The following is a 26,619-nucleotide window of genomic DNA, read 5'->3' as shown; positions in this document are numbered from 1 at the left end:
CAGGTCTCAGGGTTGTGAGATCAAGCCCTGCATCAGGCGCTGCACTAGGTATGGAGCCTGCTTAAGATTCTCTCTCCTCTGCCCCTGCTCCTCCTCCCTTCTCTCTCTCTCTCTCAAAAATAAATAAATAAATAAATATAACCTCACCATAAATTCTTACATATGAAAATTATAGAAGCTACCTTCTTGTATTCATTTGTTTAGCCACCTATTTGCAAGGGAAGTATCTTACGCCTTTGTGGCCTCCAAAAACAAAGAGATTTGGTGCTTTATGTAAGGCTGCCTCAGGATGCTCCTCACAGAGGGTCTTTCTTCAGGCCTCTTGCTCAGCATTGTTCTTATCAGTTCTGATAGCTCTGGGCTATAATCTTTTGGCATTGGTGGCAGCTACAAAGAGAAATAATATGATTATGACTATGGTCTTAGAGAGCACAGTATAAGGAAAAAGTAAAGATTTCCCAATATTTCTTTAAAGTCATTATCCACAGGGCAACCCTCTCGGGGTCCCCTCCCTCTTCAGGAGCTTTGTACTATCGCTCAACAAACTTTGCTTTGTGGCCCATCAAAAAAAAAAAATTTTTTTTAAAGTCATTATCCACAGAAGCAGAAAAGAGCCAGTATACAGGAAGTTTACTAGTATCCTGGTCATGGCAGCACGTTGTGAGACTATAAAAGTATATTTTTCAAACCAGCAGTCCCATTTGAGGACTCTCTCCTTCAGAAATAAGAACATGAGTTCCTAAAGACTTATGTACCAGGATATTCACTGCAGCATTGTTCTTGCAGCAGTAAACAACTGGAAACTTAAATGTCTATCCAGAACATAGCTTATGGTACACCCTTCTAATAAAATGCTAGGCAGCTTCTTAAAATATGAGACAGGTACTGACCTCAAAAGATGTCCTCATATATTAACTTCAGAGAACAAGTTGTATACCAGTATGTACTGCCTGATTCCATTTCAGTTACTCTTTTAAAAGTGCCTGTGTGTATATGTGCATATATACACACAGACTGAGGTATATTTATAGACAGGAAAATGCTAAGAAGGCTGTGCACAAAATTTTTAGCAATGGTGGATCTCCAGAAGATAGAAAAGAATAGAAGGAGAGGGGAATTTCACTCCTTTCTTGTTTGATTCTATAAGTAGTAGAATTAGGGGCACATTTTACTTTTTTTGTGTTTTTCAATATTTTGAAATTAAAATGAAAGTGAGTCGTGGCATAATATTGAAATCAGTAGATGGTTTACAGCTTTAAAACTTAATAGTGTGTGGAGGACAACTAGCCTCATGGAAGTAACATATAAAGGTGGTCACTTTGGTGCCTATGTCGTACACATTGCTTTCTGCAGTTTTTAATTGGCTATTTGTAATTGTGATGACTATCAAAGGAGCAACATCTCAAAGAGTAGGCTCATTTTATTTTTGTTTTTTATTATTATTTTACATTGTTGCAAAGTGCCTTACAATCACCAGGTACTAAGCAAGCTGGGAATGAAATGGGTACTCTGCCCAGAGTGGACTAATTTCAGATGGGGCTAATTTAACCATAGCTGCTTAGGAGCTAATATCCTCTCAGGGCACCGGCACATCCTGTGGTTACAAGGTGGTAGTTTTCAAAAAGCCAATTCTTCAGAACCGTTAAGCCACTCTTACAAATTAATATTAAAATACGATCAACCCCCTCCTCTTTCTAGTTCAACCACCCCATAGAAAGGACCTTCCATTCTTACCTATCCATCCAATATCAATGATTTTATTTTTGCCAATAGCTACTTACAATGCTACATCAGATTAATCTTGCTTCTAATATTAAAAACAATCAGTTCCAGAATATTCTTTACCTTTCCTTCAATAATCCGATAAACTAAAGAATTCATGTCTTTTGCATTGAAAGCATGCTTCAGGGTAGCCATTTCATAAACACAGCATCCCAGAGCCCAAACATCCGACTAGAAAAGGAAAATAGTAAATAGTCAAATGTCAGAATACCTTACTGACAAAACAAAATAGAAAATATTTTCCTTAAGCCAATTCACAGAGTATTCCTCTGATTTTCTATCTGATGGGTTCTGAAGTTACAAATTCTGTCCTAGAGAAAAAGTGAGCTGGAATACACAGCCCAATCCTACCTTATAGTTGTAAGGTTTGTTTGAAAACAATTCAGGGCTCATGTAGTAGGGTGTGCCGATGAGAGTGTTAGCCATGTCACCATTGTTCTCTAACACTCGTGCAATTCCTAGGTCACCTACTTTGATGATATTTGTTCTTGTTAGGAAGACATTTTGAGTTTTCAGATCTCGATGAAGGATATGTTTTTCATGTAAATACTGAGGAAAAAATAAAACTTCATTAAATATAAATATACTTATCTACTTACTTATTCCTGACTTCTTACATTATCATCAACAATTGCAGGAGTTGGGAAGACTGAGTGGCTCAATGGCTGAGCGTCTGCCTTTGGCTCAGGGTGTGATCCTGGAATCTCAGGAATCAAGTCCCACATTGGGCTCCCCACAAGGAGCCTGCTTCTCTCTCTGCCTATCTCTGCCTCTCTCTGTGTCTCTCATGAATAAATAAATAAAATCTTAAAAAAAAAAAAAAAAACAATTGCAAGAGTTAAAGAGTCTCAGTCACCTAAATAACAAAATGCTACTATCTTATCATCTCTAAATAAAAAGTCTGATTTATAACTTTCCAAAGCAAGAAATTAAGTTCCACACATTAATTTGCCCAGTATCCTTCAAAACTGTCCCCTGGTACTTTGAAAATTTTACCATATAAATTTAGCATTAAATGGATCCAGCTAACAATATGCTTACAAACTCCCACTGAAGGGAGAAGGACAACTCACACAGGGTCAGATGCACATTCTCCTCAGACTCATGAAATCTTTAGCTTAATAATATTCTCAAATATAACAAGATCACTTTTATTTAGACAGAGTATCTTAAAATTTAAACACGGTCAATCTATTCTGGACAAATCTGCCCAGTTCCAGAGTGGTAATTTTTAAACAGTCTCAAGTTTGAATATGTGTACATTCCAACACAGGCATGTTTTGTGTTTCCACTCTCTCTGCCACAGGAGAGTTAAAGCCCATATCCCCACAATTTAAGCATATTAATTAGCCCAACCACTTAGTGTATGATATAGCTGACCAGCTGATAACAAACATGGTCAATTTTTGCTCTTTGTCGACTCAGGACTCTTAAAATTGATTTTGCTATAAATATTAAATGAACAGAAACTGGCATCCCCTGCAAACTGAAATCCATGTTTACTTCAAAATAGACATCATTTATTCAGAAACACTAATGCTACAGCAAGAGGGGCTGGGTCTACTTCATGAATGGATTTTTTTTTTAAACACATTTTTTTTTCATGTAAGCATTTGAGGAAGCATTTTCCTAAAATTCACCTGCCATCCCCCTGTCACCTTGGAGCAAGTGGAATGCTGTGAGTCTGGACAGTACCTGCAGAGCCATGGCGATCTGAACAAACCATTCCACCACCTGACTCTCAGGCAGAAGCTGCCCCTTCCGTTCTTTGAGCTTTCGGTACAGATCACCTCCTTCGCAGAAGCCCATGACAATGTACAGCAGACCGTCCCCTCCCTCCCACGACTCCTTGTAGGTGACAATATTAGGGTGCTTCAACTGAGACAAAAGCTGAGCTTCCTGTTCAGCAGCTCGCCGCTCTCGGCTGGAGGCATTTCGGAGGTTCAGCTTTTTGATGACATACTATAGAAAAAACACATGATTTTTCAACGTGCAAATAAGCATACAGTTTAAAGGTTCGGAATTTTTAAGGGTTCTCCTGACTATTCTCAAAACCAACCTCCTGGAGCCTACCAAATAACCTACTCATTTTGTTATTCACAAAACTGGAGAAGAGATTTGCTATAATTTACTGATAGTTTCAACAGGTTAGATTTAGGCTGAAGGGCCACAATCAATTTACTATACTTTCCATCTACAGTATACAATTCCATTAATGGCTAAAAAATGAGTCCATATTAGCATACAACTGGATAGACCATTAAACCAGTGGTAAAGATTCCTTCAACTCTAAATTCCCCCTACAAAGTTTTAGAATATATGGTTTGAAAATACATCTGTAGACAGAATGGGTCCATAGATTGCATTAGACATTCAAAGGGATCCATGGCCTAATAAGGTTAAAAATCACTGATTGTCAACATTAAAAATTATTCCCACTTCAAAAAAGGTCAGTATCCTTTGACACCTAATACACTGCCCCACCACCAATTAACGGTCCATACAATTCATTAATCAACAAGCATATATATAAATGTGCTTTGTAAACTACTGCTCAAATGTGAGGGGCTATTATTACCACCTTGTTACAATTAATACCCCACCATCTACTCAAAAAAATCCATCTCATCCCCTTATTGTTACTGAATAAATCTCTTATTTGACTGAGCTTGTGTTCTAGGCAGAGCTACCTGCACCGAACACCAGGCACAAGAGGCTAGAGGGCCTTATACTTGGAGAAACATCTTTCAGCTTGCCCGGGGCACTGCCACCGTCCCCCCGGTGTAATTATTAATAGTGCCTCCAGTTTCTAGGGGATTCCTGGGTGGCTCAGGGGTTTAGTGCCACCTTTGGCCCAGGGCCTGATCCTGGAGTCCCGGGATTGAGTCCCATGTAGGGATCCCAGCATGGAGCCTGCTTCTCCCTCAGCCTGTGTCTCTGCCTCTCTCTCTCTCTCTCTCTCTCTCTCTCTCTATGTCTATAATCAGTCAATCAATCAATCAATCAATCTTTTAAAAAAAAAATAGTGCCTCCAGTTTCTAAATTGTCCCAGTTTGGATCATAACATTATATGGTCACACTTCTTATAAATCACTTTAAAGAACTGGGTCATTACCCTGAGGGTCATAGGATAAAGTGCTTGGAAGAAAGGAGTGACAACATTAGCTCTAACTTTTAGAAGAATCAATGAGATGGCAATGAAAGTGATGAAGAGCAAGCCATGAGGCAGGAAGGATCCTGGAGGCCAAGTCCTGGATTGGGGGTGGTACCAGTGGAGATAAAGAGGCCTGCTGGCTTCTTGGATAGATGAATGCGGGTGGGGTGGGGGGTAGTAGTGTGTGTCCAGAATGACCCTGGGGCATGTCCAGCCTAGGCATGTGGATGGTTGGTGGTGCTAATCACTGACACGCAGACCCTGAAAGCTTTGGCGGGAAGGTGATGGGCCGAGGTTTAAGGGAGTCTGCAGGTCAGACCCTGTGTGAAGGGGGCCCTTCACACAAAGAGTAATACCTGCCAGGCGCTGTGTTGGGTCGTGGGAATGAACCAGCTCACGGCATTGTCAAGAGTGGGGAAGGCGTGTAGACCAAGCCCAACAGTTAATGCCGTAAAGGTATTACAGGGAGTTTGGGGCGCGTCTTACAGTACGGCCTGGCCTACTCTCGGTGGTATGGGCGGCTTCCCTGAAGAAGTGACATCCGAGGTGTGTCCCCTTCAGGCCACCCGGGGCCTAGCCTGCGGACGGCGGCCCTCCACCCGCTGCGGGCCCCAACCCCGCCGACCTGCCTGCCGTCCCGCCGGTGCCTCACGAGCGTCACCTCCCCGTAGCTGCCCCTGCCCACGACTCGCAGGTAGCAGTAGGCGGCCAGGGGCATATTCCCGGCGCCGGCCCAAAGCTGAGATGCGGCGACAGCGGCGGCCAGAGTCGCGGGCCGTGGCGGGACACCGCGCTCATGCCCAAGGGGCCGCGGTGCCGGCCGCCGCTGAGACTGTCGGGCCCCGACCGGAGCGCGGAGGCTGGGCCCACAGCAACGCCGCTGCCATAGCGATCCCGGCCAGCGCCGCACCGCGCATGCTCCCGCCGCCCGGAAGCACCCGCCACCGAGCCTCAGCGCCGGGCGGCCAGAGGGGTTCCGCCGGCCGGGAGGACCCGCCATAGAGTCCAGGCTCGCCGCGGCCAGAGCGGCTCAGTTCCCCCACCGGGAACTTCCGGTGGCCGGGACAATGAAATCCCGGAAGCTTGATTCCACGTATAGATCTAAGCGCTTTGGAAGTATTGGTCATTCATTGTACAAGCCGTTTTATTGGCCGTGCGCCTACCGTGTGCCGGGCCGACAACGTCCCTCTCCTCCTGAGTCTCCCGTTCTGATGGAGGGATGACAGACTCGATTCCACAAGTAACGTCACACAACGGTTAATGTGTGCATCTAGGAATCCAGCTTATTTGCATGCATTTCAAAAACAACCCAAGGGCAGCCCCGGTGGCGCAGCGGTTTAGCGCCTGCCTGCAGCCCGGGGTGTGATCCTGGAGACCCGGGATCGAGTCCCGCGTCCCGCTCCCTGCATGGAGCCTGCTTCTCCCTCTGCCTGTGTCTCTGCCTCTGTGTGTGTGTGTTGTGTCTCTCATGAATAAATAAATAAAATATTAAAAACAAACAAAAACAACTCAAGATATCCGTACCCTTCACCCCTAACCGCTTCAGCTTGCGCATTAAATGCAAAGAAGAACTCTCATCATTATCCAAACCAAAAACTCTCATCATCCCAACCAAAGAACTCTCATCATCATCACCCCAACAACTCTCATCATCATCCCAACCAAAGAATTATCATCATCATCATCCCAACCAAAGAACTCTCAGCATCATCATCCCAACAACTCTCATCATCATCCCAACCAAAGAACTCTCATCATCATCATCCCAACCAAAGAACTCTCTCATCATTATCCCAAGAACTCTCATCATCATCCAACCCCCTTGCACTGTAACTTGATCAGATTCTGGCACGGTTTAACAGCTGAATGTAGTGTCTGTCAGAGGACCCTCCTTAAAAGACCCGTGTGTGAAAGTTCAAAGCTGCCCAGAGAATTTGTTGTTTGATCCAACTGACATTTCCCTGTTCTTTTCTAGAGCATTTGCCTAAACTCCCTTTGTCCCAATCAAATAAATACATGTGTGTCTCCTGTGACACTGGAGCTTCTTTCTCAAGGACTTGGAATCCATCCCCCTTGCAATGGAACATTTTGCTACATCCAAGAACCAATTTTTGCCCAGTTGGGGGCAATATCGCCCCTGTTTGTTGAGAATGGGGAAGTTTAAAGAATAGAAATTCAACCAAGTAAATGTGAAGATCTACATGACTCCATTAAGCCATTTGTGAATAGAGCTGCATCGTATTTAGCAAGTAGAGAGATACTCTAAGGGGTTATTCAAGATGGAAAAGTTTTTACTGGAAGGAAGATAGAAGAAGGAAGTGATTACTGCAAGAAAAGAGAGAGAGAAGAAATAGCTTTCAGTTACTCCTGAAAGTTTCAGGCCAGGGCATCTTCTTTTTTTGGGGGGGGGGGGGTGTAGAAAGTGGCAGGGATTTTAATTGTACAGATTATCTCACTAGTGCTGATCAGGAAATTTCAGGTTGACCATTAGAAGGTCACATTCTTGGGTTTGGTTGAAACTGTAATAAAGTCTGGGTTTGATGTTTGGGGGGCCTGGGTGAGGGGGTATATGACTCCATCTGGGGCTTGTTGTTTCATTTTTAATAATACTATTGCCCCCAGAAAGTTAATTCATGCTTTTTCCCAGTTAATCCCCACTTCCTTCTTAGAGACAAGAACATTAGCTCCTTTAATCCTTCTATCCACCCTGTGAGACTGGTACTATTATCATCCTCATTTTACAGTTAAGAAAATCAAATCTTTGGGAAGTTAAGAAACTCCTGCTAATGGAGAGAATAAATTGGAGTCAACATTGCTAACAGGGTTATTTAAGGAGCCAGGGGGACATTGAGGATGTTGAGGAAGTAGAGCCTATGCATGTCTTCTCTCTGAAATTCTCAGAATTTTTGCTAAATTCCGCTAAAAGCCAAGGCATCTGCTACGTGGTAAAATGGACATGAATGGACTTTCTGCCTAACACTAGCCCTGGCAATCAATCCCATATAGATTAGCGTAACTAAAGCTATATCAGCACCAATAACATTTTGTTCAAAGCAACTTATGTAAATGCTCTCTTTCTTCCTTAAAAACTCTAAACTCCTCTGTCTCTCCAGAGCTTGTTTTTGATTTTGGTGGAATCTGTGTCTCTCGGATTGCATTCCCTAAGACCCCAAATAAATGCACATGTTTTATTTTGCAGCTTGCAATTTTGTCTTTCATTGGTCAACACCAAAACAACGTTCTGGAAGGCTTATGGCTTGCTCACTCCTAAAACCCCTGTAGTTACTTGGCTCCAAGTATTGGAAAATTGGGAAAAAGTCTCTGTGGTTGAAGCTGAGCGACCCCAGGGAGGCGTGGCCGGGTGAGATGGAGGGGTCAGCAGGAGCCGGACTACTCAGGACAGGAAATGTGTAAGATAGGGAAAGGTCTCAAGCAGATCAACATTTTAAAATGATGACTCTGGCTGCTGCCAGAGATTAAACTGTAGGAGTAGAGTGGAAGTACGGGGAACAACCATGTAGGTGAGAGATGAGGGTGGCTTGGCCTTGGTGGTGACTGGGGATTTGGAGAGAAGTGAATGGATTAGAAAGATGTTTAAGGGAGTCAGAGGTGGAGGGTGAAGGGTGGAGAACCTAGGGGAAGAAGCCACCCAGAATGTCACCCAGCTTTCTGGCTTGGATGTCTAGATGGACAGTGATGGCCTTTACGGGGGTGGACAACAAGAGGGGAAGACCACGGTTGGTGGTGGAGTGTGTGAGGGGGACGGAAAGTCAGGAGTTCAGTTTGGACATAGCAGATTGAGGAGCCATGAACAAATCAAGCAGGCAGTTTGCTATATGGATGGAACTCAGAGCGGGCTATGTCTTATGTGTCATCCGTTTGCACCAACAGCACCAGCCAGGCCCTCAGGCTCAATCTTCAGCAACCTCACCTGCTCTCTGTCCACCCATCCACCACCTTCCACATCCACGGGGCAAGTCAACCTCTCCATCTTTAACATGGGAGCAGTAATGGTATCCATCTCTTGGGGGTAGTTGTGAGCAGTACATGAGGTAGGACACAAAAGATGTTGAGAAGCTGGCCAGGCACTAGTCACCTTTAACTTTCCCCAGACCCTCTCTCTTCTCCCCAAGCCACACAAATGTATTTCTCGATCCTTCTATGAACCAAGCTTGGTCCTGGCCATCTCCCAACAGTCCAGTCTTGATCTTATCACACCCCTGCCCAAAAGATCTTTAGTGTTTTCCAAGTGAAAAATTGGCCACTTTCAGACCTCTGTGACAGACTGGTCCCAAAGGACTTCCAGGCCGCCTTCGCCACCCTCTTCATCAACTCCTGCTTCCATCGTGCAGACAACCACGACTTCTCCAAGCATACTTCACACCCACCCATCTGCTTTCTCTCCCTCTCCTTCCTCCCCCCCTGCCCAAGGGCTGCTCTATTTCCCAGGCCCCTTCTCCAGGAGCCTTCCTCTAAGCCCTACGGGAGTGAGCTCCGCCATTTCCAGATTACTACGGCTCCTTCCGTTTTTTTTTTTTTTTTAACTTCGGCTCCTTCGTGCTCTTTTAGCTTCTGACACTCCTGACACTCACTGGGCTTCCTTTGAGTTCTCGGCTCCTTTTCCCAATGCACCAGGTTGCTAAACACAGCGAGGCACTGGAGTTCATCACTGTGGTGTCCTGGTGCCTGGCACCATGCCCAACCTGCCTCAGGGCTTGGCTGATTCTCGCGCAGGGAAATCAACAGAACCTCAAATGCAATGTTGATCCATCTCATCTTCCACAAAGGCCAGAAAACAGACCAGAAGGTCATTCTGGCCTGGGGAGGATAAACTTTTTCCCAGAAGCTGCTCTGTGAGACAAAGTCCAAGACAAGCAAACAGAGATCAAAGTGGCTTCTGGGCCCCCTCACCCTGTCAGGGTCACGGCAGCCAGCACATCCCACCCACAGAGTCGATTGACTGGGGCCATGTCTGCCCTGTGTGCAGTGGCTTGTGGGAAACAGGGAGAGTTTGGGCAGAAAAATTAAAAAATTGAAAATCCAGAAAGGGTCCCTGGGGTTTTCAACTCTGCTTCTCCTTTCTTCCTAATAACACGGAGGGCATTTCCATCATTACGTGATAGGCTTCGGCTTTGGAGTCTGAAAGATCTGGGTTTGAATACCTGTTCTGTCGCCTGCTGTGGGACAAATGTCCCAGGGACACCACGAGGAGAAAATCAGACAGCAAAGGGCTTAGATCAATGAGTGGCACCTACTCAGCCATCCATTATGAAAACTCAGTATTCGTCTTTGCCTCCCCTTTACCTGCCAGGCATCCCTGCCCAGGTGGAGGAACAATGAGGCTTACTTGTATTCTTTCCAAATCTGGATGAGATGGTCCAGAGGGGTGAAGCAACTGTCCTAAAGCACAGGTGGCCCATTACGTATCCCCAGGACTGCCCACACTGCCTCTGGCAGAGCTACCGCTGGGGTTGGCACTGCCAGAAATGTGGGCGTGGGCAGACACTTGGTAAGCGGCACCACCTGCCCCCCGCCCGCGAGTGGGACTGTGAAAAGTTTGCTGATACCGAAGGAATTTTGAAACTAACACCTAACAAACTTTAGAAGTCCACTTTCAACTGTGGCTTCTTGACACATGTCGCCATATTACGGGTGTCACCTGGGTCAGACCCAGGATCAGATGAGCCATCGGGGTCTTCGCCGTCCGCGTCGGCTGAGTGCGGCCGCATACAAAGGGGCACAGTCTGAGTCATGAGTTTACACAGCTGGGAATCCCCCCAAGGAGTAGGATTCCACGGCTAAATTTTGATCCCCCCAATTGTAATATTTGCCTTCACCTTGTCTAATGTTTAATCCATGTTTATCCAGCACTTTATTGATTAACAGTCTGAGCAAAGTGACGAGGTAGCAGGAGTCTTGGGACCATGGACGGCGCCATGGGGCTGCGGGCGCTACTGTGCGTGTACCTGGCCTCCCTCCTCGTCCTGCAGGGCATGCCCACTCAGGGTTCACCCACAGGCAGGCCCAAAGTCAACAAGGTACGTGGGTAAACCCTCAGGCCAGAATCAGGCAGCTGGGCTGGAGTGGGCTCAGAAGGGACACAAGACTCTCACCCCGGGGGCCGGGCCCACCCCTATCCCCACCTTGACCACCGCGGACTGGAGAGGTGACATCCACACAGTGTAGGGGAGGTGAGGTTGGGGACCAGAGGACACAGACTGTGTCCCACTACCCCCACCACCACCACCAGATAAGCTATGGTCCCCTGCATCCATTCCCACTCACACTTGTCCTGGTTTTGTTTTACAGAAGCGACAGACTTTGGACACAGTGAGTGAGAGTCTCTGCAAAGGGGTCTGCAGTGGGGCCGCGCTACAACCTGCTTTCCCCCCAGGGCTTCAGAGGGTGCCCTTCTATCGGTGCCCTGGGCAGAGGGATTCCATTTCCCAGAAATGGGGGCTTTCACACCCCACTGCTTTGGTCTCCCACAGAGAGGAAAGAATGAGTCTTCCTGGGACATCTGGTCTGTTCTTTGGGCACCTGACCTCTGAGCTGGGTGCTGAGCCTCCACACAACACGGGGGTCTTTCACTGGCTCAGAGGCCCCCCTTCCTCCTCCCACCCACAGCCCCCTCACATCTCACTCTAGGCTGTCGATGGTGTGACCATCCGGAGTTTGAAAGTCAACTGCAAAGTCACCTCTCGCTTCGCCCACTATGTCATCACCAGCCAGGTGGTCAACAATGCTGATGAAGCCAAGGAAATAAGTTTCGATGTGGAAATCCCCAAGACGGCCTTCATCAGCGACTTTGCCATGTGTGTGCCCTGCCTGACTCTCCCACACCCAGAGCTGTCCTTTCACCAGACCCAGACCCAAATCATGGCTCAGGGTGGCCAGACAGGGCAGACTATCTCTTTCATTCCTAAGGGCCATAGGCTCTGGCTCAGAGGGGATGGGGAAGCCACTTAGGTCTGTCTGGGCTCCTGTCTTGGAGAACAGAGTGGGGCCTCCAACAGTATCCTTTCAGCACAGGGCCAGAGGAGCAAAGGCCTGCACCGAGATCTCTTGTTGGATTCTGTGGCTGTGGCTGCCCACCTTGCCGTGGGGTCCCTGGACAACTCTGTGGGCAGTGGGAGGTGGCGGGAGATGCCTCCTGCGAGTGCTCAGCAGCACAGGGCCTTCTCAGGGTCTGGGCTAGGAGCACCTCCAACATGTAGGACCTGAGTGGTGGGGGCAGGGCACTCCCCCTGAGGGCTCCCCCCACTCCCTGTAGCACAGCAGATGGAAGCGCATTCATTGGAGACATAAAGGACAAAGTGACCGCATGGAAGCAGTACCGAAAAGCCGCCATCTCTGGAGAGAATGCTGGCCTTGTCAGGTGAGTCCCTGGGCCCTGCTGGGCCAGACTCTGGTGATGCCTTCCCCAGCCGAGGCAGAGGTGAGGGCTGCAAGGTGGTCCTGGCTGGGCAATAGCCCCAGGCTGATACGAAATGTGCAAACTTCCATAACTCAAATGCTGGTGCAGGTGCCCTGGGCAAGGCTGGTGCTGACCTGCCTATCACCTGGACCAGCCTCTGGGAGCAGGGGGCCCTGTCCTCGGGCCCTGACCCTGACTGACCAGCTAAGACAAGGGTGAGGAGCAAGGAAACTGAGGACTAGCAGAAAGAGATTGATTCTGAGGGCCATGCTTTAGGTGACAAGGACCCACATGTCACTCATCATTTGTCTATCTGTTGTGGCCACTGGTGGTATGTCTAGGGCCTCGGGGAGAACGATGGAGCAATTCACCATCCACCTCACCATTGGGCCCCGGAGCAAGGCCACCTTCCGGCTGACCTATGAGGAGGTGCTGAAGCGAAGACTCATGCAGTATGACATTGTCATCAAAGTCAAGCCCAAGCAGCTGGTGCACCATTTTGAGGTAGATTGTGGGTGATGGTTTGCAAAGGAGCCATCTTGGGATCAGGGCTCCTGCCTCTCTTTTGCCATGGCTCTGAACCCTGGCTTGGAGCGCACCATGTGCCATCCCAGGCCTGAGTGCACAGGAAGGGGACTGACTCCTTGGATGGGCTCTAGCGGGCTCTTCGTGATTAGGGAGCTACCTGGACCCTCCAGCCTCTTCTTCCTCTCTGAGCCTTGGCTTGCTCATCTTAAATGGGGGCTTCTTGCATATCCCAGAGCTGCCCCAAGGATCAAGAGAGATACTGAATGTCCAGGTAGTTGGTAGACCAGGAAGTCCTGAGCAGCCCAAGGTGGTGTGATTGTCACTGGCACCTCAGTGGTGGCCGAGTTGAGGGACCCAGGCATGCACACTCTCATTTGGCCTATATTTTTGGAGTGTGTACAACATGCCAGGCCCTGTGCTGAGGGCTAGGTGGGTACAGCACATAGTTAGGTGGCCAGAACACAGGTTGGTTCTTGGCTGAGTCTTGATGGTGGCCTCAATGAGAGCCTGGGGACTTCAATGATACAGATCGACGTGGACATCTTTGAGCCTCAAGGGATCAGCAAGCTGGACGCCCATGCCTCCTTCCTCTCCAATGACCTGGCAAGCCAACTCGTCAAGAAGTCCTTCTCAGGAAAACAGGTGTGTGGGGATGGCTGGGGGTGGTGGCAGGCCCCTGGACTTCTCAGCCTGGCCCAACCCCTCACGGAGTGCCCAGGCTTGGCCTCGAAACCAGGCAGGGGCTACAGGCTGCCCTAGTGAGGGATGTAGGCATTTTTTGGTTGGTATCCCAGGGAACTCAGCACTCCTGGTTCTCAGAGCTACTTAGCAAAACCCTGTGTGCCAAGGCTGGGGAAGCACCCATGCTGGTTGTGTGGTCTGGGGTGAGCTGCTGACTTGCTTGAGTCCCAGTTTCCTCTTTGGCATGTCACACCCTTGGGATAGCATTCAGGGAAATATAGGGCACACAAAGAAACCTGAGATGCTGTTGCAGTTTGGATCTTAAGCCTCAGGGCTCTAGGAAACAGAACTAAGTTTGGGAAGGCCTTTGGTCTACCTGGACACCTACCAGTTGTCACATACCTCTCATTTGCAGGAATTCCCAAAGTCACCTGCTTACCCCATGCCCAGGTCCTGGAGGAGTGTGGCATATGGGGGGGTGATACCCAGCTAGTGCCCTGCTCCCTAACTTGCCCTCAGCTGGAGCTACACACAAACTCTTTGGTTCCCACCTACCTTTGGTAGTGATTCCTTCATAATTCATGTGAAGGAAATGCTTCTTACAGTTTTGGAGGGGCTCCTTTCAAAACAAAATAGGATACCCAGAGTGTTTGCAAACATGTTTGCTTTTAGTAGGGGACCAAGGGATGGATCTGTGTCTTCCTAATAATACTTTTTTTTTTTTTTTTTTGGTGAGGGGTTTTTGATGAGTATATCTTACTTTTTTTTCTAAAAGATTTTATTTATTTATTTTCATGATAGACACACAGAGAGAGAGGCAGAGACACAGGCAGAAGGAGAAATAGGCTCCATGCTGGGAACCTGATGTAGGACTCAATCCCGGGTCTCCAGCACCATGCCCTGGGCCGGAGGCAGGTGCTAAACCACTGAGCCACCCAGGGATCCCTATATCTTACTTTTTAAAAAAGATTTTATCTATTTATTCATGAGAGACACACAGAGAGAGGCCGAGACATAGGCAGAGGGAGAAGCAGGCTTCCTGCGGGGAGCCCAATGCAAGACTCAATCCCAGGACCTCAGGATCGCAACCTGAGTGATAGGCAAACGCCCAACTGCTGAGCCACTCAGGTGCCCCTGGTATATCTTACTTTTATAACAATTGAATGAAAAGTAAAAATTAAAAAGTATTTAAGGAAAAAGTAGAAAGTCACAAAAGTCTAAAAAAGTATGGAGTAAAAACCATCCCTAATTTCTCGAGCACCAACACCAAGTCAAACCAGACCTTAGCTTCCATCCTGAGTCCCTCCATGCCTCTGCTCTTTGTCTGCCAGCAGGGGTGGTCACGGGGTCTGTCTGCCAGCACTGTTGTGGCCTTGGTTTTTCACTCCACAGTTAAGTTGACCGATGTCTCTTGTTCTCATACTGCTACTATTTTGTACCCAAAGTGGTGATGCTTATTGTAGAAAAGCCCAATGATTCAGAAGCATATAAGCAAAGGGACGGGTCTTCTCTCCTACCACCTTATGGGTGTGTGCTCTCAGCAGCTGGGTGAAGGGCCCGCCAGACTCATTTCTATGCCCAGGCAACACACACACACACACACACACACACACACACACACACACACATCTCTTATGTTGACTTTGCAAACACCCTGATTGCAGCCACAGGATCCAGTAATGCCTCACACCCTCCGCCCTCCCAGGGTCGTGTCCTTTTCCACCCTACTGTGAGTCAGCAGCAATCCTGCCCCACATGCTCCACATCTTTGCTGAATGGGGACTTCAAGGTGACCTACGATGTCAATCGAGACCAACTCTGTGACCTCCTGGTGAGCCTGAAGCTTCCAGTCCCGAGACTCAGAGGACAGGCAAGGGTGCTTATAACAAGGGCCTCACCTGCTCCCTTGTGTTTCAGGTTGCCAATAACCACTTTGCCCACTTCTTTGCTCCCCAAAACCTGACGAACATGAACAAGAACGTGGTTTTTGTGATTGACATTAGCACCTCCATGGAAGGCCAGAAAGTGAAACAGGTAAACTGTGGCTTTAGATAGTTCCCCCAGAAATAGCTTCTTCAGCCCCAGCACTCCAGCCCCCACCCCCCACCCCCATACCACGCTGGTGTTGTTGTCAGAGTCTGGGTTTGGGACTTCTGCTCCTGGTCAGAGGCAGGGTGATTTGACAGGAAACCCCAGAAGTCAGGCTCTGGCATCAGCCGCTTCTTTACCGTACAACCATGGCAAATGGATTCGCTTTTCCTCAATAGCACAATGGGAATGATACACAGTGCCCGTGGGGTTGTGGGTCTAGTGATGGGGGTGCTTAAAGATTGAAGCTGTACACTGACCATGCCAGGGACAATCGTGGCTGTCCACAGAGAGCCATCTGGCCACAGGTACAGCCCACTGTCCACAGTGCTCTGAATGCTATGGCTCCACCAGCAGAGTTTTAGAAATTGAGTCCCCTATGATCCTCTTTCTTGAAGTTGCCCTGTTTGAGGTCCTGGTCATCTTTTCCCCCCATGCTGGGTCCCCTTGCCTTCTCTGTCCCCTCCTCCAACCCCAGAGCTCCATAAGACACTCCTCTCCTGGCACCACCTGGCTGTCCCGTCCATCCCCTCCCACTTGTCCACTGTGCACCTCTGTCCTGTGGATCTCTCCAATGGGTATCTGGAGCTGACCGGAGGCACTTTCCTGGAGCCATGTCCCTCCACTGACTATCCTGTCATTACAGACCAAGGAGGCGCTCCTTAAAATCCTGGGGGACATGCGGCCAGGGGACTACTTTGATCTGGTCCTCTTTGGGTCTGAAGTGCAATCATGGAAAGGCTCACTGGTGCAGGCATCCCCTGCCAATCTGCGAGCGGCTCAAGACTTCGTGAAGCACTTCTTCCTGGCTGGGGGTAATGGCAGGGGTCTTGAGCCGCTTTGGTGTCACTTCTGTCCCCTTAGAATGAGGGCATACACTGGCCTACTGTCCTTCCTTTGCAGCCACAAACCTGAATGGAGGTTTGCTCCGGGGAATTGAAATCTTGAACCAAGCTCAAAAGAACCTTCCCAAACTCAGCAACCATGCCTCAGTTCTCATCATGTTGACAGACGGCGAGCCCACAGAGGGTAAGCACCTTGAGGCCTGTGTTGGGAGGCGGTGATATCTTTGTTGCTGAAGGCATTCAAGCTGAGCTTGGAAATCCAACCACTGCAGATGCTGTAGGGGGGCAAGAGGCTCTGGGCAAAGTCAAGCCCTGATCTAAAGACAGAGTCCAGACCATAAAGTCTGCAGGAGTTACAAGGTATACTTCTATGCTGAATTGGGTAACTGGGGAAGTATCTGTATGACACAGCATTGCACAGATCCCAGGATGTTAGGCAGGATTCCTAGGTTGAATTTAATGAACTATGTATTCAGCACCAACAGCGTGCCAAGCATAGGGCTAGGAACCAAGAAGAGAAACCAAGAGAACAAGATTCACCTCTGTCGTTAAGGAGCATAGGGTCCACTGGGGGAGGTCTCCAGGAGCAGTCACTCTGTTGAGGGCCCTGAAAGAACAGGGTGCCAGGAGGCTGCAGGATAAGGGTCCCAGCAGGCTTTCTGGAGGAGGTGACCCTTGAGCTCAGGCTGGAAGGAGGAGAAGAGAAGTAGGAAGGGATCTCTGGCAGAGGGAGCAGCTTGAGCAAAAAAGCAAAAGGTGTGTACAATGGCAGGGCCTGCCTAAGAACAGCAGGCATATGCAGAATGAGTGAAGCAACGGTGGGAAGGTCGGCAGGGCCCCGCAGGCCACGGCAATGACTTATGGGAGGGTTTAGGGCGGAATACCACCTGCTTATGATGGATCCATATAGATTGGCAAGTTCACGAGGGGCTATCAGGAGCTATTGCATTTGCCCAGTGAGCCAATGGGAGACTTTGCCTCAAGATGCTGGTGGAGACAGGAGATCGGGGGTCTGAGCCACAGACACTTGGACACTCGGGCTCAGGGAGTGGGCTCCAAAGACCCCTTTTGGCCTACATGTGAGTCAGTATTCTGTCACTGCCTGGGTGTATGGCTGCAGGGGTGACAGACCGTTCCCAAATCCTCAAGAACGTCCGCAACGCCATCCGGGGCAAGTTCCCGCTCTACAACTTGGGCTTTGGTGACAACGTGGATTTTAACTTCCTGGATGTCATGTCCATGGAGAACAACGGACGGGCCCAGAGAATTTATGAAGACCACGACGCCGCCCAGCAGCTGCAGGTCTCCTCCTACCCCCTTCGTCCCACAGTGTACCACCAACGGCATGCTATGGGGAGCTCGGCCTTGGCAGCTTTTTGCCCATCCATGCAAAGGAGCAGATAAAGCTCTAGAATGCAGTTTGAATCAGCTGCGTGACCTCAAACCAGTTGGCTTAACTCTATGAGCCTGCAATTCCATCTGCAAAGTGGGGATCCCAACACCCCACTTCGTGAGTGGGTTTCCCCATTGGGTGCCCAGGGTGACCCATCAGCTCTGAGGCTGTGCCCCACCTCCGCCTGCAGGGTTTCTACGACCAGGTCGCCAACCCCCTACTGGTGGACGTGGAGCTGCTCTACCCCCAGGACACCATCTCAGATCTGACCCAGCACCGCCATAAACAGTACTACGAAGGCTCCGAGATCATGGTAGCTGGGCGCATCGCTGACCACAAACTGAGCAGTTTCAAGGCTGACGTGCTGGCCCATGGGGTAAACGGTGGGCGGCGGTGGGTGGAGAGGTCAGGCAGTGCCCAGAGGCTCCAAATCCACACTTGTTCTCCACCCCTGTTCCCCTTGACCCAGGCCTCTCTTTCTGCAGAGCAGTGCCTCCCCTCCAGCACCATGCCCGTCTCCCCCTCCCCCACCCCCAGGCCTGAACATTCCCACACATGCTGGCATCCCTGGTTGGGCTGGAATGGGACCCAAATGGCCTTGATTAGTTGTAGTCCCTTGACCAAAAATGGATCACCTGTTACCCCTTACATGATGCCCCATCCAAGGCATGAGACAGCAAGAGGCCAGCCTCTTCACTCATCAGCCTTTTTCTAAACACTTCCTGACTACACCCAGCTTTGTGCCAGAGTGGGATGCGTGTGTGTGCGTGTGTGCACGCCATGGGTCATATGCAGAGGAGACCTGGACCCTGACTGCAGGGGTGGATTCACATCTTGTTGTGTGGTCAAAGGTTCAGAACCGGGACTTTGGGTAAGGAAAGCTGAGCTGGACCCTGGCTCCACCCTGACCAGCTAGGTGACCTTAAGCGAATGGGTCCTCCTCTCCAGGCCTCAGTTTCCCTGTCTGTAGCACTGGTGAGTTGTGTGGAGCAAACAAAATAATCTCTGCACTGTGCTGCGTGGTGCCTGGTATGTGGGATGCCCTCAGTGAGTGAATCCCAGTTACTAAGGCTGGGGAGAGAGTAGCATTTGTGTGTGGGTATGTGGTGGGAATTTGGAGAAGTGGAACATGGTGGAAACAGCTGGCTGCCTGATGGCCTCTCCCAGAGAGAGTAACTTCAGGAGGGCGGGCCTGGTCCTCCCATCCCTGGCATCCCCAGAGCCAAGGCCTATTAGCCCCATGAGAGTGCTTAGCCATGTTTGCAGGATGAAGGGAGGACAGAGGGTGAGGAGAGAAGGCTCAGGGAAGGGTGGCATAGGGGATGAACTGCAGAGCCCAGATATACTGGGGCTGTGCTCCTCACGGTCACACGGCCTCCCCATCGTGACCTTCAGGAGGGCCAAGAATTCAAGATGACCTGCCTGGTGGATGAGGAAAAGATGAAGAACCTGCTCCGGGAGCGGGGCCACATGCTGGAGAACCACATTGAACGGCTCTGGGCCTACCTCACCATCCAGGAGCTCCTGGCCAAGCGGTATGACCCCTGCAGTAGGGGTGGACCCCAGGGCCTCTGAACCAGTGAGGTGAACGGAGAAGGGGCATATCTGGGCCTTGGAGGTTGGGGGCAGGTCAGATTTACTGGCTTTTGGCTTTGCTCACTGAGTTAATATCAACCAGTTAGTCAACAGTGTGGGCAGGTCACAGTTTGCCACCCCACCCACCCCCGCCAGGAGCCGCAGGGCAGCAGGACGCCGCCCTTTCCATGGGCTCCAGTGTACAGACATGCTTGGTTAGTCCGCACAACCTGCAGGGGAGGCTCCTCATTATGTCCATTTCAAAGATGAGCATGTGGAGGCTCAGGGAAGTTAGACCACTTGCCCAGAATCTCACAGCCATTCGGTTGTCTGTGTCTTTCTGAGGCACATTCGCCAACCCCGATAGATCTCCAGGTATCCCCGGTGGGAGGGCTTTAGGTCATGAGGCCCTTGAAGGCAGCCACGGGACAGAGGCACGGAGGGGCCCCACAGGTGCCCGCCGAGGGAGGGAGCGAACAAGCGAGCGAGCGGGCCAGGAGGCCAGGCTGCCGTGGGCTGGCCGCGGGGCTTGGAGCCGGTGCACGTCTCTCAGGACGAAGCTGGAGGGGAAGGAGAAGGCCGACGCGGCGGCCAAGGCGCTGCAGATGTCGCTGGCTTACCAGTTCGTGACCCCGCTGACCTCCATGACCATCAGGGGCGTGGCGGACGAGGACGGCCTGGAGCCCGTCGTGGACAAGCCCCCCGAGGGTAGGGCTCGGCCGGGCGCGCGCGGGGCGGCTCTGGGGGCCCCAGTCCTCCGGGCCTTTAACTCTTCCCTTTCTCTCCCTTCCAGATGCCCTGCCCTTGGGTGAGTTTTTAAACCGGGCTGGTCTTCGGGAGGGGCTCCTGGGGCCCTGCAGGCAGCTCGGCCCCCAACCTCGGCGCTGCCCCGGGAGCCGGGAGCCGGGAGCCCTCACGCAGCTTCGTGCGCGCCTCCGGGAGCCTGCGTCTGCGCGGCCGGGCCGGGTGCCCAGGGGAGGGTCGGCGAGGCCGCGGCGGCTCCGGGCCCAGGGTGCCTCGGGGAGCGGGGAGCGAGGCCCGGGCCTGCAGGGCGTGGTGGGGGTGACGCTGGCCCACGCGTGTCCTCCGCAGAGATGGTGGGACACAGAAAGAGTAAGTGGCAGCGCCCCACCGCCACGCGTCTCTACCTCTCCCGGCGCCCCTGGGGCGGCCCGTTCAGCCCTGAGCCGCCGCGTTGGCCTGAGGACGAAACGACGGACAGCAGGAGGCTCGCTCACCGCCTCCCCCCCGGGACCCTCGCGACAGCCCCCTGACCCGGCCTGAGTCCCCTTATGCCACCAGCTCCGCCAGGGCCCCACGGAGGGGACAGACGGGGGGGCTGGCTCACCGGCAGGCATCAGGGGCTCGGGGCCCTCCTGCTCTGGGGCTTCAGGCCCGCCGCCTGGGGGGGCTGGGAAAGGGAGCCCGCAGCCCCAGGGAAGTGGGGTACCATCCTCCTAAGTGCCATTCCCTCCCGCCAGCGTTCAAGCTGCCGGCTTCACAGCCTTCCCCGACTGGATCCAGTGCCGACATCCAGCAGTTGCCAAACCAAGTGACCGGAGGCGAGTTCTGGGGAGGGCGTGAGGGACACCCCTGCCCTGCTCCTGGCCGGCCCCAGCCCACCTGCCCGATGCCCAATCTAACGGACTCCATGCTATGCCCCCAGTGGACACGGACCCCCACTTCCTCATCCACGTGCCCCAGAAGGAGGATACCCTGTGCTTCAATATCAATGAGGAGCCCGGTGTGATCCTCAGCCTGGTGCAGGACCCGGACACAGGTACTCGTGACCTCACGGCCTCTGCCAGACAGGGTGGGGCTGCACTCCTGCGCCTTCGCTGGTAGCCACCGACACGACAGTGTCCATGGCCTCCACTTCCCACAGCCTGGGCCCCGGTCACCTGGCTGAGCTCAACCCTCCTCCTTCTCTCCCATCGACCTGCCTGGGCCCTAGATGGCACCTGCTCTTGGACGTGTGACCCCTGCAGGCACCCAGGACCCTGTGCTCAGAAGGGCCCATGCTCGGTTTAATGCTCTGCTCTAGTTGTCTTGAAGTTCTTAACAGATTTTGAGCGAAGTCCCCTCACTTTCATTTTGTACCGAGTTCTGCAAATTCTGGAGGAATCCTGCCCTGCCTTCCCCCTCAGCTTGGCTGAGGGAGCCCGAGTCCCTCCTCCAGCAGTGCTCCCTGTCCGACTGTCTGTGGGCCACTCTCTCCCTGCCTCCCTCCCAGTCCGATCAGGCGGTCTGCAAGGATTTGTTGAGCACCTCCTAGGGGCTACAGGTGCAGTAGGGACTGAGCCAAAGTCCCTGTGCTCCTGCAGTTTGGCCAAGGGAGACAGACAGGCAAACAAATTCTCAGATGACCATTTGAGAGCATGAGACATGCCGTGTTGGGATAGTGAAGGCAAGAAGGGGGCTGAGGGCTGCTCAGTTGGGAGGAGGCCTCTGTGCCCTGCTCCTGGGTCAGGGATCAGGGCGACAGAGAAGGAGCACGCCCAAGTCCTATCCTCGGGGAGACAAGACCCCTGCCCTGGGGGCCCAGAAGCAAGGGCTAAGCAGTAGGTAGTTAGCCCTGTAGGAGTGGGGAGGGAGAAGTGCTGTGTGGCCTCCACTCATGCTGAAGGCCCCCTGGCGAGGGGGGAGCCTCAAAGCCAGTGTGGAGTGTGGGTGTCTCCCAGGAGGGGGGCACGGCATGAGCAAAGGCAGGCTGGCAGGCACGTAGCGAGAGCTGGCCCCTCCCTGACCCGGATGGCCCCTCACCCTCCTGCAGGCTTCTCTGTGAATGGGCAGCTCATCGGCAACAGAGCTGGGAGCCCTGGGCAGCACCAGGGCACGTACTTTGGGCGGCTGGGGATTGTGAACCCCACGACAGGCTTTCAGCTGGAGGTGACCCCTCACAACATTACGCTGAACCCTGACTCGGGTGGACCCGTGTTCTCCTGGAAGGACCAGGCTTCACTGCGGCAGCATGAGTAACCAGGCTGGGGCCTGAGCCTGGTGGGGGGGGGAGGCGGGGGGAGGCAGGTGGGGGGAGGCCTGGGGAGGGATAAGGCAGGAAGCCCCAGAGCCAGCTCAGCTGCCTGAGCTTGCCGGGCCCTCGTCCCCTGAGCTACGTCAGTGAATGTCATCCGTGTGGCCTCCGTGTGGGCTGGGCAGACCTGTTGGGCCCTTGGACCACCCCACCCGTTTCCCTCCGCTCCTGGACCCTCGCTCCAGGCCGGGCTGCCTGCGTGCCCTTGCCCAGCGGTCCATTTTCATCACCACCAAACAAAGCCAACCCACGTCCGGGGCCCAGCGCCAAGGCCACCTATTCCCTGAAACCCACCTCATCTCTTTTCCGCTGGACTCGAGCTCTCTGGGCTTCTCTTTCAGCACTATCTTAGCACAGCTTGTGCTTTTGTTTGTTCCTTCCTCCACTCGCTCATTCTCCAAACTCTGCCAAGTACCAGAGCTGATGCTGGGCAGCAGAGCTTTAGGAAGGAGAGAGCAGAGTCCAGTGTGGAGGACACAGATGATGAGTGGCAGTCAGAGAACACGGACTTTGATATTAGAGAAGCTGGAGTCCAAGTCCTGCCTTTACTGCTTAGCAACTGTGTGGCCTGGACCTGGGCAAGTCCCTGACCCTCTCTGAGCTTCACAGGATCAGAGTGAGAACAAATGATGCAGTTTGTATGGAGGGCTTGGCACAGTGCCCAGCACATTGTAAGCCCCCCCCGCCCCCATAGCAGCATGTAGCAGGCAACAGCCCTCCATCTGGGAGTGGGGGCGTGGTGCTCATGACAGCTGGATCCAAGAGGAGCAGGGCAGCTGCACGGAGAGGCGTGTGGTGTAGCTGCACCTGCCCTCACGGCCACCTTGCCCTGCAGGGTGGTAGTGACCATCAACAGGAAGAGGAACCTGGTGGTGGCTGTGGAAGATGGGGGCACGTTTGAAGTTGTCCTGCACCGGGTGTGGAAGGGCAGTGCCGTCCACCAGGACTTCTTGGGCTTCTACGTGCTGGATAGTCACCGGATGTCGGCTCGGACACACGGGCTGCTAGGTAACCAGCTGGGCAGGCAGAGGTAGTGGGGTGCACTGTGGCAGCCAGGGGGCTCACCATGGCTCAGACTTGCAGCTGGTCACCAGGGCAGGCCCTTCTCCAACTCGGCCATCCAGGCTCAGAGCTCCAAACAAGGCTGGTCCTGCTCAGGGTCTCGTCCCTCAGAAAGGCTATGATCAAACACAAGGTGAAACTTCACCTTAAGTGGGCCTGGGGGCGAGCAGGGAGAGGTCCGATTAGCAGCAAGGTCCAAACAGACCAGATCCCCGAGGCCTCCTGGGTGGGGTGACTCACTGGCCCACTGCTTCTCCTGGTGGCCTTCCTGTCGCACTTGCTGTCTGGGGGCACCTACCCCTAGGACTCTCTCCCCAGCCAGGTTCTTGCCGAATTAGTCCAAGAAGGTGGGAGGTATAACCGGCTGCCAATAAATCTGCTTTCGATGCCAAAGGGGTGGCTTCCGATGCCAAACCGTATCAGATACAGTCCCGCCCTTAAAAAGACAAGCATTCAGGCCAGTCTGTGACCCCCCCAGTGAGCACCTGCTGAGCCCCGGGCCCCCCAGGATAACTGCTGCTTCCAATGTGCCCTTCCAGGACAGTTCTTCCACCCCATTGATTATACAGTCTCTGACCCCCACCCGGGCTCCGACCCCACAAAGACAGATGCCACGATGCTGGTAAAGAGCCACCAACTGACGGTCACCAGGTAGGTGGCTGCTCTCCCAGTATGTCTGCCCTTGGCATTCCCGTCATTGGTCGGGGCCTTCCTCCAGGTGTCACAGGGGTGGAGTGGGCTTCCTCTGGGGGGTCCCGAAGGTAACCCCAGCTTTCTGTATCTCCCCAGGGGCTTGCAGAAAGACTACAGCAAGAACCCCCGGCACGGGGCTGAGGTGACATGCTGGTTCGTCCACAACAATGGGGCGGGGCTGATCGACGGCGTTTACACTGACTACATCGTCCCTGACATCTTCTGAGCCCCCTCGCCGGCACAGCTGTCCTTTCTCGGGACCGTGGCAGAGGACAGCATCCTGACCGGCTCCCGGTGCCACACCTCTCTGGTCAAGCTGATCCATGTGTCAAAGGCCCCATGACTTCCATTAAAGGGAGGCTGAGTCTAGCCCAGGCTGGCTGCTTTTGGGGAGGGAGAGTGGCAGGGAGGCAACCCAAGATATTGCCCCTCAGAGGACTCTGAGGTCAGAGCACACCTGGAGGCCGCCAGGGACCTACTCTGCCGCCACACCCCCCTATTCACTGCAGCTGCCCCATTCCACGCCCGCTGAGCACCTGGAGTGCCCCCTGCACACAGCTCCCCTCAGGGACACTGGCTCTTTATACCGGCACCGTTCTAAGTCTTTGTGGAATTAACTAAATGCATCTAGAACCAAATCCCAACAGCCCTCAGGGATGCCTGTGCCACACCCAGTTATAGCCGAGGAAACGGAGGTTAGGGGACTTGTCCAAAGTCACCTGTAAGTGCCAGAGCCGGGCTTTGAACCCATGCTGCGTGGTGTCAGCATCTGTGAGCTTAATCCCCTATGTGGTTCTTCCCGCCAGGCTGGGCAGCGGATCACAGCCTGTTGGGATTCCGCTCTAGAGATGCCAAAGCATCACTTAAAATAAACATATGAAAGGAGCATAGAAAGTACATACAATCGGGGGTCCCAAAAAGTCCTGTGGGAGCCGGATGCTACACCCACTGGCACGCGGTCCCTGGAGGCAGTTCCGGGGCCTTCCCCCTCAGCTCAACATTCCAGCTTGGGTTTGCGAGCCCTGAGAGCCGGGACATTTCCCAAAGGCAAAGACAGCCTTGCCCAAAAGTGGTGATTTCAGGGAGCTAGCAAGAGCAGCCCCTGGCTCATGCTGAGGCCTGAAAATGATCCCCTCGGGGCTCCTTCCCTGGCGTCGCCCTGCGGCCGTTAAAGTGCAGGGTCACAGGGTGAAGGGAGATGAACCGGTGTCTTGAGAAGCACTGGCCCTCTGGTGAAGGTTCATGGGCCTCTTTTCCAAAGGTTTCTACTTTTTCTCCGCTGGTTTCCATGCAGTTCCCACTACAACGGAGGCCCAGGAGGACCCAGATCAGTAACACAAATCTTGAGCTCCAGGGCTGCCCTGGGCCCCGGAACACAGAGCTCTGGGGGAGGGGGGGTGTAAAGAGGGGGGAAGAACAGCGTTTCAGAGCCCAAGCACCCACTGGAGCCTCCTGGGCGTTGTAAGGGAGGGAGAGCCCGGGACTGCGGGATGGCTGGTTGCTGCCCCGAGAGACAGGCCTTCCCTCCTGCAGAGCGGAAAGGCTGTGAGCCCGAAGAGCTCTTAGATTCCATCTCACTTGCCACCCTGCACGTGACTCTAGGTCCCTCCGAGTCCCCAGCTGTCCCTCCAGTGCCTGTTGAGCAGCCGCAGAAGCCCTGGGTAGAGTTGTCTCTCCCACCAAACTCCAAGTAATCGGGGACGAGGAGGCACGTAGAGGAAAGGGCCAGGGAAGCTCCACAGGCAGCCACGGGGCTCCGAGGGGCTGCTGGACAACTGTTGGGAGGACAATAGTCCTGCCAGAGACACACACCCAACGCCCCCCGCCCCCCCCCCATCACCCAGTGGTCAGTGACCACAGATGCTGAAAATGACTGCACAAACGAGATTCCCAGGAGCCAGGAATCCCGGGACCAGGCTGCAGGGCTGTGTGCTCCAGCTCCAAGAGCTGCAGGGTCCGGTCCCTGTCTGTCCTGAGCTTGGTGCCAGCCGGCAGCAGGGGTGTATAAGGATTCCAGAGGCCTGGGGAGCACGGGACCCCAGCCAGTCTGCCACACGGGTGGTGGCCACCTCAGTGTCTGCTTCATTTGGACCAACGTTGTCTCGTTGACTCGGCAACTCTCTGTCATTGCTTCTGTGGCTCCAGCCACTTCCCGCCACTAATCCACTTCTTCCTCATGGCTCCTGCTGCCTCATGGAGTCTTCTTTCTGCCTTTTCAGCCTTTCTCTGCTCCCAGCAGTCAACTCTCTCTGTCCAACTCATAGTTGGATGTGGAGCTTTTTAGCCAAGGACATAGGACACCATCAATTAGCTGCCCTCTGCTCAGGCAGCCCCATCCACACCAATCAGTGGTGGCTCCGTGGGAGG

General features: G+C 52.6%; 2 protein-coding genes across 16 annotated transcripts in view; one reads left to right on the top strand and one right to left on the bottom strand.

Annotated features, from left to right (window-relative positions):
• The window catches only part of NEK4 (NIMA related kinase 4), a 34,949-nt gene extending 29,118 nt beyond the window's left edge, over positions 1 to 5,831 (bottom strand). For 7 of the 13 annotated variants that reach the window (XR_005374900.1, XM_038566193.1, XM_038566187.1 and 4 more), the window contains exons 1-5: positions 5,562 to 5,830; positions 3,478 to 3,744; positions 2,134 to 2,331; positions 1,846 to 1,953; positions 233 to 387 (exon numbers count right to left, since the gene is read on the bottom strand). Coding sequence is in view for 12 of the 13 variants with exons in the window: in XM_038566193.1 (XP_038422121.1) it covers positions 233 to 387; positions 1,846 to 1,953; positions 2,134 to 2,331; positions 3,478 to 3,744; positions 5,562 to 5,654 (821 nt within the window). In the remaining variant the exon portion in view is untranslated. Of the gene's footprint in view, positions 1 to 232; positions 388 to 1,845; positions 1,954 to 2,133; positions 2,332 to 3,422; positions 3,441 to 3,477; positions 3,745 to 5,561 lie in introns of those variants that run through there. The other 6 variants (XM_038566189.1, XM_038566188.1, XM_038566196.1 and 3 more) reach the window with 4 other exon arrangements.
• A 4,988-nt stretch (positions 5,832 to 10,819) lies between these two features.
• On the top strand, positions 10,820 to 24,621 carry ITIH1 (inter-alpha-trypsin inhibitor heavy chain 1). Of its 3 annotated transcripts, XM_038566174.1 has the most exons (22): positions 10,821 to 10,974; positions 11,246 to 11,266; positions 11,585 to 11,751; positions 12,210 to 12,314; positions 12,695 to 12,857; positions 13,410 to 13,523; positions 15,268 to 15,393; positions 15,480 to 15,596; positions 16,297 to 16,465; positions 16,554 to 16,679; positions 17,616 to 17,797; positions 18,079 to 18,264; positions 19,284 to 19,423; positions 20,017 to 20,171; positions 20,257 to 20,271; positions 20,556 to 20,576; positions 20,945 to 21,025; positions 21,130 to 21,243; positions 22,237 to 22,438; positions 23,333 to 23,505; positions 24,099 to 24,210; positions 24,349 to 24,621. In XM_038566174.1, the coding sequence occupies exons 1-22, from the start codon at positions 10,861 to 10,863 to the stop codon at positions 24,476 to 24,478; spliced, it is 2,733 nt and encodes a 910-aa protein (XP_038422102.1). In that variant the 5' UTR covers positions 10,821 to 10,860; the 3' UTR covers positions 24,479 to 24,621. The 3 variants fall into 3 exon arrangements, with proteins under 3 accessions (XP_038422103.1, XP_038422102.1, XP_038422104.1); XM_038566175.1 differs by lacking the exon at positions 20,556 to 20,576 and having other exon boundaries at positions 10,820 to 10,974; XM_038566176.1 differs by lacking the exon at positions 10,821 to 10,974 and having other exon boundaries at positions 12,215 to 12,314.
• Positions 24,622 to 26,619: the final 1,998 nt, after the last annotated feature.

Source organism: Canis lupus, chromosome 20 (genome assembly GCF_011100685.1).
Source record: "Canis lupus familiaris isolate Mischka breed German Shepherd chromosome 20, alternate assembly UU_Cfam_GSD_1.0, whole genome shotgun sequence".
In the NCBI taxonomy this organism is placed as follows: Eukaryota; Metazoa; Chordata; class Mammalia; order Carnivora; family Canidae; genus Canis; species Canis lupus.
Note: the sequence above shows the minus strand (reverse complement) of the source record. Positions and strands in the feature narration are given on the sequence as shown.